Source organism: Phocoena sinus, chromosome 3 (genome assembly GCF_008692025.1).
Source record: "Phocoena sinus isolate mPhoSin1 chromosome 3, mPhoSin1.pri, whole genome shotgun sequence".
NCBI lineage: Eukaryota > Metazoa > Chordata > Mammalia > Artiodactyla > Phocoenidae > Phocoena > Phocoena sinus.
This window is the reverse complement of record NC_045765.1, coordinates 112533855-112545642: the sequence shown is the minus strand read 5'-3', so window position 1 is coordinate 112545642 and position 11788 is coordinate 112533855. Positions and strand designations below refer to the sequence as shown.

At 37.1% G+C, this 11788-nt stretch overlaps 1 protein-coding gene across 1 annotated transcript in view; it reads left to right on the top strand.

The window, feature by feature from the left end:
* Positions 1–626: 626 nt before the first annotated feature.
* The window catches only part of AGGF1 (angiogenic factor with G-patch and FHA domains 1), a 49153-nt gene continuing 37991 nt past the window's right edge, over positions 627–11788 (top strand). The window contains exons 1-5 of the mRNA XM_032627989.1: positions 627–1215; positions 3738–3840; positions 4851–5053; positions 5897–6061; positions 8362–8550. Of these exons, the coding sequence (XP_032483880.1) occupies positions 1006–1215; positions 3738–3840; positions 4851–5053; positions 5897–6061; positions 8362–8550 (870 nt within the window). The 5' untranslated portion in view covers positions 627–1005. The remainder of the gene's footprint in view (positions 1216–3737; positions 3841–4850; positions 5054–5896; positions 6062–8361; positions 8551–11788) is intronic.

Here is an 11788-nt window from a genome sequence, read left to right as displayed (position 1 = left end):
AGGCTGCTGAACAAACGCCTGTTTCACATAGACGAAACACGAAATAGATGCACTGAAACAGAAAAAATTTCTCTCCTACTTCCGTAGAATCTTGCTGCTTACTTTCCCACTAGGGATGCTTCTCTCTTCAAGCCAGACCTATAGGAATTTGCTTTCTTTTCCTAGGGGGCCTAACCTCACGGAATCCGCAGAAGCACTAAGTAAGCAGAGCGTCAGAACACTACGTTCACAGTCCTGGTTTAGCATCAATTCTATGAACCCTGGCAAAACATTTCTTGGAGATTCACTGTTCTCATCTGTAAAACGAGGAGCTAGGAAGTGCACTCTGTGCAAAAAGTCTGAAAACGTTTTGAAAGTGTGCAAGGGTAAAATCCCGCGACCAGAGGATGGGCGATGTTCTGTTTATCCCTCCCGGGCTACTGTAGCACCTTTTCCGCCAGCTCTCCACGCCCTCCCGTCCCGTCCCGTCCCGTCCCGTCCCGCCCCGCCCCGCCCCGCCCCGCCCCGTCCCACCCAGTCCCGTCCCGCCCCGTCCCGTCCCGTGCACCCCGCAGCCGGCGGAAAGTGCGCCTGTGCGCTGTAAGGCCCTTCTCGCCTTCCGTCGCTTCCTTTTCCGTCTCGGCCCCGCCCACCGCCGGCGCCGTCGTTTCCGGTTCAGCCCAGAAACGGCCCAATCGCTTCTGGTTCCTGCTTCGCTGGCCAGCCCATTTGTCCAACGTTTCGGTGGCTTACTCGGTCTCCGGGGCAGGTGGCTACCAATAAAGTTTTACTGTTTCAAAGCCGGGAGGACTGGGCCCATTCTCGGTCCCCTTGCTGGCTGGCCGCAGTTCGCCTCGGCTACAGGTAACCAGCTTTAGGGCCTCATGGCCGCGGGCCGCCGCAGCCGGGCGGGGATGAGGCCGCCTTTCGCTGCCCGCGCGCTCCCGTGGCTTCTGGGTCCGTCGGCGTCCGTCTCAGCTTGAGCGCAGTCCCTCCGCTCCCGCGGGCCGCTTCGCGCCGGACCCCATGGCCTCTGAGGCGCCGCCGCCTTCGTTGTCGCCGTCGCCACCTCCCTCCCCCGAGCCTGAGCTGGCGCAGCTGAGGCGGAAGGTGGAAAAGTTGGAACGCGAGCTGCGGAGCTGCAAGCGGCAAGTGCGGGAGATCGAGAAGCTGCTGCATCACACAGAGCGGCTGTACCAGAGCGCCGAGAGCAACAACCAGGAGCTCCGCACCCAGGTGCGCGGTCCGCCTCCAGCCCCACGCCCCATCCAGCCCGAGATGAGGCCTTCGAAGTCTAAGATAGCCTCAGAAGGTCTCCCTGGTAGGGCCCAGGACTGCTTTATAGAGTACCTGAAAGAGTCAAAAGTTCAGTGCGATGATAATTCCAGGTACATTTGAAACAAACCTAAGCGTTGGGCTACTCGATTTAGATAAGTGCGTGAGCTGCAGTTGTGGCCGGCGTGGAGTGCACTTAAGTACTTCAGTCTTAATTCTCACTTGTGAAGTCCCATTGGCAGTAGGCACATTTCTAATATTTTGTTCTAGATCACTTTTGAGTTTGTTAAAGCGCCGGATTTCAATCAGAATCCCATTTATCATACCCTAGATGTGTGAACTGATATTGAGCCTCAGTGGCCCATAAAATGAGAATGCTAGGACCACACTGGTGGAGGTTAAATCAAAGTAAATGTCAACAGACTGTTTTACAGTTTTGTAAATTGCTGAACGCTAGGTATGTGTGAGGTTGTTCTGGGCATTCATCTTGAGTAGTCTAGTGGAAGTAGGGAAGATAGAACTGTCTTCGTTAGAGACACTAAGCAGCTAACTTTGTTCTTATAACATGCAGTAAGGACAAATATTTAAACTCGCATTTAAAAAAAACTTTTAAACAGCATAATCTTTTCAGCTTGATTGTTTTGGGCAGTCGCGCTCTTTCCCAACAAGTTATTTCCGCGTAATTATTAATTTCAGTTAAACTGTTGTCTAGTCTTTTGGCATATATTGATACATTTCCTAAAACCACAAATGTAGGCTGAACGTTAAAGTATCATCAAACTGTGTTACGCTTTGCTATCAATCTATGAAAATAACCGCTGAGTTGCAATGACTTTCTGTGCCCTTTGTATAGAGTTGTTAACATTATGACATAACCGAAAATTTGTGTTTTGTTACTCAACAACTATTTATTGGACAACTACAGTGCACAGCGACTGTGCTAGGAGACTACAGATATTGTTAAAATATTGTGGGGAAAGGGGAGTAAAATATGATGAGCTGTGAAAAAAACCCTTTTATAATTCTAAATTGTAAAAGTACTGCTTGCTATAGAGAACCTAAGAGAAAACGTTTTTGCTAATCTTTGAAGAGCCAGCGTTTTGGTTATTAGTGTTAATTTGCTGGCAGTCTAATATGAAAAATTGAAAAGCATAGAAAGCGGTAACTTTACTAGTGATAGTAATTATTCTTCTTTATTATCTTTCTAGTCAGCCTCCCCTGGTGGTGGGTGGAGTTTGTTAACTGTCATTCCTAATTACTAGATAGTGTTTTATCTGGAGCAGTAAAAATTTGGCTTGAGAATTGAGGGTGAACTAGCAGGAAAGTACAATATGTACAGGCTTTGGAGTCAAAGAAACCTTGTGCAAATTACTTTCTTTAGATTTCTCACATGTAAAATGGGGATTAGGACAACTAATTTGTAAGGTGGTTGTAAGAATGAATGAGATGTTACCCACAGTACCAAGTGCAGTGCCTAGCATGTAGCAGATTCTGTATAAATGGTCTTGTTCATAGTAAAAGTGGTAGTAGCCAGAGCCAGGATTAGAGCAAGGCAATCAGTAGCCTAGGGCGAAAAATTCAAGGGGGCACTCATTCTCAGGTATGACTCTATACTTGCATGAAGCTGAGAGTGAATGTCTCCTTAAATTTTGTGCCTTAGGTGCCTTGCTCGCTTCACTCTAGTTCCTGCCCTGGTGGTAGCAGCGGATCTGATAATCTGTGAAGTGCACAGATAATCCGAATATAATCAGTCTTATCACCTTTCTCTTTTTAAGCTTTATGTATCATTAAAGAAGCTTGTTTTTTGGTTTTGTGCCTATAATGGGTGTAATCTCACACTGAGTTCCTGTCTGACTGAGCTGTATTGATGAGGCTGCTCTTCATCTGCTTATGGGTATTTTTCACGCTCAGTTGTGATGGCCTTGGAATTCAGTGAGACACAGGGAGGCGAGATGCATCTCTGAGGCAGTCACCTCTCTTTCCTTCTGCTCCAGTTACTTAATTATAAGATTACTATTTCAAGGAAAAAGTATGTTAAAGTATATGAGTGGCATTATTTAAGTGAATGGTTAATTCCAGGTGGAGAACACTGAATGATACTAGATAATTTAATTCAATGATTTAATTCTCCTTAGGGAGAACTGCTGACTGATTAAAATAGTAGTATAAAAACTTTCTTATTTGTTAGAAATAAAGGATCCTGTTCAGTAAGTCTTATTAATTTAGTCAGTCTGATTTTTGGAGGTAATAATTTGAGGTTAGCTAGAGAGTATAAGAATAAAAACATCTCCTTCTGCAGATGTAAAACGTGAAAGCCAATTATATTGTAGTATTTTCAGTTTTTCTGAAAAGGAAACTAGCTGATATTGGTACTTCTCCAAACTTTTACCAGGAAAAATAATTACTGTAATTTCAGGAGAACAGTGTGTATATTATTAGATTGCTGTATGGTTTATTTTTCCTAAAGCCTTGCTTTCTTTCAGGTAGAAGAGCTCAGTAAAATACTCCGTTGTGGGAGAAACGAAGATAATAAAAAGTCTGATGTAGAAGTACAAACAGAGAACCACCCTCCTTGGTCAATCTCAGGTATTCTGCTTATAGTGAAGATATCCTAATACTACTACATTCAAATCATGCTAACATGGAGTTTTCTTTAAATTCTTTAAATTTAGAATCTGTGTACATCTAGATAAATAGGAGAGCTGTTACAAAGTTGACTTTTCTCCATATGATTTGGTATTTTCAGATAATCGATTTGCGCTTTTGGTGGGAAAGTAATGTATTGTTATTCCTGTAAATACGTAATATTGCTAATATGCTTTCAGTGGCACATTCACTGAGTAATTTTTGCTATGCTGTAAGCCATCTACTCTCATTTGACCTTACTTGTGACCAGGGGCATGTGTTTTCTTGTTGATGTGTTCCACTTAGCATCAATTCAGTGTCAGTCTCTAGGCCCTCCTGGGAATGGGGTGAGCCTACAACCCAGGCCTTGTTGTGACATTATGTTGTGAGGCAAAATAACTGAGAAACCAAGTTTTAATAAATAGGGATAACAAGAAATGATCTTTCCCATTAAATTTTGCCTTGTTTTATTCAGATGCAACTTAGCAAATTGCTAAACACAGCAATGGTATAAACATTACGTATCTGTATAATATTATGTTTTTTAAAAAGTCAGCACCATGAGCAAAATTTGACAGAAAAGGTCAGCCCTTGACATGTTGTCATTTGATATTGAAGTATACTGTGGTATGTAGTTAGACGTTAAGAGTTGCTAATTTTTTTATTTTTTTTTGACAGAACACAACCTGTTTTCTCTTTTAACTCTTGCTATGGAAAATCCAAATCTGCTTACCTTTTTTTCCTTTTTAGCTTGACAGCTAGGGAACTGAAGGTGACATTAGAATCAAAGATATATATCTCTGCAGATTTATTTGGACCATTAATTTTAATCTGTTAAAATGTGTATAATTATAAAAATATGGTTTGTTTGCAACGTGTGATCTTTTGTGTTCAGTGCCAGTGTTTTGGAATTAAGCCCTTTTTGTATACACTATTCTAATATGATATCACTTAATTTGTTTTTGCAATAGATTATTATTATCAGACATACTATAATGATGTTAATCTTCCAAATAAAGCATCTGAACTCCCAGTTCAGGAAGATCAGGATATCAAAGCTTCTACTTTGAATTCTAAAGACCAGTCACACATAGAAAATGATGCTTATGCTGGTACTGATATAACAGAAAATGTTAATTGTGGACAAGAGGACCATTTTGCCTCAAATTCACAGGTAATAAAATGCTTCACTTGAAACTGTTGATACTCAAGAACTTGTTCTTTGTTGTTATTACGTAGAAAAATAGACTTCTTTGGTTTATTACAACATATACAAGGGTTGTAGATGTTCTGCGTGTAATTATGCAGTGAATAATACAGTTTTTGAGAAGTAAAAATTAGAACTTGTTCGTATGTGTAACTTTTCCTACTCTGTTGTGTTGCAAAAATGTATGCTGTACATAAACTAAACAAAATTTGTCAGTACATTTGACTCAACCAAAAAATTTTGAGCAACCACAATACCATGTTCACACCAAATTTTTTTTTAATACTTCCTTTATGTCAAATATCTTGCCACTGTTCAAATTTCCCAGAATGTTTTATAAATTTCTTTTTACCATTTGTTTGAATCAGGATCCCAGTAAGGTTCATACAGGGCAACTGCTTGATGTGTGATGTATAATTTATACCTTTCTTCTCTATCTCTTTTCTAAAATTTTTTTTCCCCTTGAGCCTGTAATTACTGAAGAAGCCAGATCATTTGTCTTAAAGAATATTTCAGTCTGTATTTTGTGGATTGCTTCCTTATGGTATTAGGCATTTATTTTTGAGTAATGGTCACTCACTTACTTCTAGTGTCTTCAAAACTGGGTCAGAAATGAATTAACTGATACACTAATTCATATTTTTTAAAGTGGGTCAAATTGTAATTGATAGCCATCCCTTTCCATTGCAGAAATTGAGGTCTTATTATTCAGAATAGTTTTTAGGCCTGTTTATTGTTTCAAGTTCTGCTAACTTTTATATTGATATGAGGATGTTTTTGTCCTGTTTGACATGATTGTATCGTACCTAGGAGCCAGCATCTGTGTTAGCAACAGAAGATACATCCTTAGAAGGTTCATCACTAGCTGAAAGTTTGAGAGCTGCAGCAGAAGCTGCTGTATCACAGACTGGATTTAGTTATGATGAGAATACTGGATTGTATTTTGATCACAGCACTGGATTCTATTACGATTCTGTAAGTATCTCAGACCTTTTAATACTGTATGGTTGTGTTCTTAGCTGCTTGAATACCAAATATTAAACCCTAGGTTGAATTAAGATAAGCAGGGAGCTGCATGTAAAAATTTATTTAAAGCTATTTGGCAAGAGTAAAGATTTATAAAGTAGCTTATGATACTATATTTCTATGTTTATTTAATTAAATAAGTTAATTGTGTTATTATAGATTAATATTTTAGAGAGCTCTAACAACCTTTTATATGTAAAGTAACATACAAAAATGTTAGCATATTTATTAATAAAAGGAGACAACTACATTTTGTAAAATGTTTAAGAACCTAAACTAAAAGGAAGTAATGTTGTTAATTCTAGGCTTGGGGTAAGATTTTTAAAAAATTGTTTCAAATACTTATATCTTTATGAATCCATTTTAGACCACAGAGGATTCTTTTTCTTAAATTCTTTATAGCATGTTTATTATTAGTCATTGTTTTATATTTTGTGACTTCTAAGCATTTCACTTTTAAAAAATCAATTTGTTAACAGTGAGAACTAGGGAATTAGTATGGAATCACAAATATAATGGACTACGGACTAGGACAAAACCAGAAAAGAAAGTTCTTGATTTTTACTATAGTGTTATGACTGTTGAAGGTCTGGTATTTAATTGGATTTTTTCAGGTTTGGTGACAATGATCCTGGAAGTTATATACCCACATACCTCAACCTCAGTGGTCTACACATATGATCTGGTCCTCAGGAATTACAGAATGTAGTGCCCCAAAGTGGAGCAGATATTCACCATTCCAGTTATTGGAACTATTATTAACTACTCTAGGGAACGTAATGATAATAGTAAATATTTTAGTTAGATAAGGGATTTCATTAGCTTGTCAGTTTGTACTTGGTATAGTACTTTGTAAATACTTTGTAAAAGAGGGTTTTATTTTACAGGAGTATGCTAATTGACAGTGCTTATTAATACCTAGAAAATTAATGTTTAAACTCTTATTACCAAAGAAAATAGCTATTAATTACCTGGTTTCTAGAAAAATATGGAATTTCCAAGTATATGACGTTAGTCTTTGTCATTCTTCTACCTTCTTTTCTGTAACTTTCTTCCTGACATCTGTTCTGTAAATGCTTAATTACATTCTGCAGGTTGTGTCTCAGTGGAGTAGGGACTTCAGTGCTTTGCCATTTTTAATGTGCTAGTTTTCATTTTAATTAATTTTCTTACATATTTGAAAATGTCTGTAGTTTGGACCGAAAGACATAGCAGATTAAAAAGATTTGAGTTGTAGAAGTTCTGTTATCACTGGAAATAAAGATCAGAAAGCTTCCATTCAGTTTTTAGCTGAAGGAAAGATAGTGAGAATTCTAAATATTTTTGTAAGAGATCTACAAAATGAATTAAAGACAATAAATTGCAATAGTATCAACAGTTAGAAAAATAAATTATTCTTTTTCAGGAAGCTTTACTTGCTTAATCTCAGTATATATCTTTGCAAGATGTTTCCAAGTCTGATCTGCATGGATTTATGATGTAAATAAGATACAGATGGTTCAATTAAATCTTGGTTATAGAGTACTGGCCAGTATCTAATAAATGCAGATGATTACATAATTTTATCTTTCTCGTTTTTATCCATAATTTATCAAAACTCTATATTGCATGGCTGCTTTACTCTAAATCTTATGTAGTTACTTAGTGTAGAATTAATTGATTAGTGAAGACAATTGTTTATTGATTTCTTTGTACAGAATGTTATGTTGTAGTGTTCATGAGCTTAATTTTATTTTCAGATTTTTCTCCAGGATTTTGAATCATGAACATTGAAAGGCAACTCTTTGTTTTATGTCATTGAGGGGAGGGTTTAGGGGTTTATACTACCAAACCATTATCGTGTAATTATATGGAGAATGAGTCTGCAATTGCTTTTATATGGTCGGCTTTTTCTGATGCATACCTTAGTTTTCATGACTTCTAAAAGGTTTCTGTTGAACCATATGAAGTTGCTGTTTCTATAAGTAAAAAAATGGTCAAATATTGGCAATTTCATGAGCTTTAATGTAATACGTAAATGTATTCATTTTCCACACCAGGAAAATTAGAGCAGATATTGAATGGTAAAGTACTTTGGAAAACTACAAGCATTTTTCATTCTGTTACCTTTATTCATTTTTTCCAAAAAATACTATAGTTCTTAAAAGAAAATTTACTGTATTTGAATATATTTGTCATTTCTGTTGTTTATTTTTCTATTTTATTTCATCTTACTTGAATAGAACTTATTGTTTTCTTAACTTTGAAAGGAAAATCAACTATATTATGATCCTTCCACTGGAATTTATTACTACTGTGATGTGGAAAGTGGTCGATATCAATTTCATTCTCGAGTAGACTTGCAGCCTTATCAGACTTCTGGCACAAAACAAAGTAAAGATAAAAAATTGAAGAAGAAAAGAAAGGATCTTGATTCTTCTACAACAAATGAGGAAAAGGTAATGTCATAATTTTAAAAATTTACATAATGGTGATATCATAGTTAAGCCAAAATTTTTGATGCAACTGAAAATCATTTAGTAACTGTATTTTAAACATATTCATTACAATAACAAGATATCAGAATCTATCAACCAAGAAGCTTTCACATGGAGCAAACATGGACTTTTCACAAATTCTCAATCACTGGAAGTAGAAAACATTTCTTAAAGTTTGAAGCAGGTAGATTTAGGGCAGATAAAATACTCTTGTGTTACATAATTTGGAAGAAGAACATTCATACCAGCTATTGATAAGTTGATGTCAGTGCACAATTCCCAATAAAAGAAAAACACAGTTTGTAAATAGGTATAGGTAAAAGTTCAACATTCTTAGTTTTGTTGAGCAATTTCTTCTTATGTTAGCAAACATTAAAAAAATCCATTGCTAGCAAATTTAGGATATGTATATATTCATTAGTTTTAATTGGTATCTTTTGGGAAAATGGATTATTTGTATCAATAACCATAAAAATGTTCATATGCTTTAACTGGAAAAGTCTCATTTCTAGTTTGTAATTTAAAAAAACATTCCAAAGAAAGAAACATTCCTTTGTGTAGTTATACAGCAATATTTATAAGAACAAAAAAATAGATTTAAATGGCTGACAGTTATTGGTTAAGAAGATGATGGTACATTTAAACTTCCAGTTACAAAGTAAATGAGTCACAGGGATGAAATGTACAGTGTGGGGAATATAGTCAATAATAATGTAATATCTTTGTGTGGAAACGTGGTAACTAGACTTGACATTGTGATCATTTTGTAATGTATAGAAATATTGAATTGCTATATTGTGCACCAAGAACTGAGGTAGTGTTATAAGTCAGTTACATTTGAAAAACAAATAAATAATCTCATAGAAGATGATACCAGATTTGTGGTTACCAGAGGCAGGGGGTGGGGAGAGGGGGATAGTTAGATGAAGGTAGTCAGAAGGTACAAACTTCCAGTTATAGGGTTAATAAGTACTAGGACTGTAATGTACAACATGATAAATACAATTAACACTGCTGTAAGATATATGGAAGTTGTTAAGAGAGTAAATTCTGAGAGTTCTTATCACAAGGAAAAAAATTTTTTTGTTTTGTATGAAAATGAGATGATGGATGTTCATTAAACTTAACCATGGTAGTAGTTTATGATGTATGTAAGTCAGATCATTATGCTGTAAACCTTAAACTTCTGCAGTGCTATATGTCAATTATAGCTTAATAAAAATGGAAGAAAAAAGGAAGAAAATGATAGTACATTTAATTGAAAAAACATTATTTAGTCATTCAGATGGTAGTTTATACAGGCTGAGGGGAATTTTTAAAATACTTATGATACAATGTTAAATTGAAGGAAGGGAAGTAAAAAAATGTTATCAGTGCTCTTATTTCTACTCCCTAAATGGAATTAGGTTGGTGGTTTACAGGCAGGAAAGGAGGCTTATTTGTTATATTGGCGTTTTGTAAATTGTGGCAACTATTCAATACTTTACTCTTGATTTCTTTTTTTTTTTTTGAAATACAGTTGAAGTACGATATTATGTTAGGTTCAGGTGTACTAAATAGTGATTTGACATTTGCATACGTTATGAAGTGATCACCACCTTAAGTCTAGTAACCATCATCTTCCACATAAAAAGTTATTATATTATTATTGACCATATTCCTTATGCTGTAAATTGTATTCCCGTGGCTTATTTATTTTATAACTGGAAAGTTATACCTCTTAATCCCCTTCACTTCGTTTGCCCCCACTCCCAACTCCCTCCCCTCTGGCAACCATCCAATTGTTCTCTGTATCTATGAATCTGTTTTCCTTTTGTTTGTTTGTTTTGTTTTTTAGATTCCACATGTAAGTGAGATCATAAGGTACTTGCCTTTCTCTGTCTGACTTATTTCACTTAGCATAATACCCTCTAGAGTCACTAATGTCTTTGCAAATGACAAGATTTCGTTTTTTAGATAGCTGAGTAATATTCCTGTGTGTGTGTGCGTGCACACGTGCACGCCACATCTTTATCTATTTATCTACCAATGGACACTTCGGTTGCTTTCATGTTGGCTGTTGTAAATAATGCTGTGATGAACATTGGGGTGCATATATATTTTTGAGTTCATGTTTTTGTTTTCTTCTGGTAAATACGGAGAAGTGAAATTTCTGGATCATATGGCAGTTCTCTTTTGAATTTTTTGAGGAACCTTCATACTATTTTCCATAGCGACTGCACCAATTTACAATACCACAAACAGTGCAAAAGGGTTCTCTTTTCTCCACATCCTTGGCAACACTTGTTATTTGTTGTCTTTTTGATAATAGCCTCTAGAACAGGTGTGAGGTGATAATCTCATTGTGGTTTTGATTTGCATGTCCCTCATGATTAGCAGTGTTGAGCATCTTTTCATGTGCCTGTTGGCCATCTGCATTTCCTCTTTGCAAAAATGTCTATTCTTCTGCGCATTTTTTAACCTGGTTGTTTTTTTTTTTTTTTTTAAACATTTATTTATTTATTTATTTTTGGCTGTGTTGGGTCTTCGTTTCTATGCGAGGGCTCTCGCTAGTTGCAGCGAGCAGGGCCCACTCTTCATCGCGGTGCGCGGGCCTCTCACTGTCGCGGCCTCTCGTTGTGGAGCGCAGGCTCCAGACGCGCAGGCTCAGTAGTTGTGGCTCACGGGCCCAGTTGCCCCGCGGCATGTGGGATCTTCCCGGACCAGGGCTCGAACCCGTGTCCCCTGCATTGGCAGGCGGATTCTTAACCACTGCGCCACCAGGGAAGCCCCTACCTGGTTGTTTTTTTGATGCAAAGTTGTGTAAGCTGTTTATATATTTTGGATATTAATCCGTTATTGGTCATATCATTTGCGAATACCTTCTCCCTTTCACTAGGCTGCCTTTTTGTTTTGTTTATAGTTTCCTTTGCTGTGCAAAAGCTTTTTAGTTTGATGTAGTCCCATTTGTTTATCTTTGCTTTTGTTTTCCTTGACTGAGGAGACATATCCAAAAAAAATATTCCTAAGACTGATGTCAAAGAGCATACTGCCTATGTTTTCTTCTAGGAGGTTTGTGGTTTCAGGTCATACATGTCTTTTTTTTTTTTGCGGTACACGGGCCTCTCACTGTTGTGGCCTCTCCCGTTGCGGAGCACAGGCTCCGGACGCGCAGGCTCAGCGGCCGTGGCTCACGGGCCGAGCCGCTCCGCGGCATGTG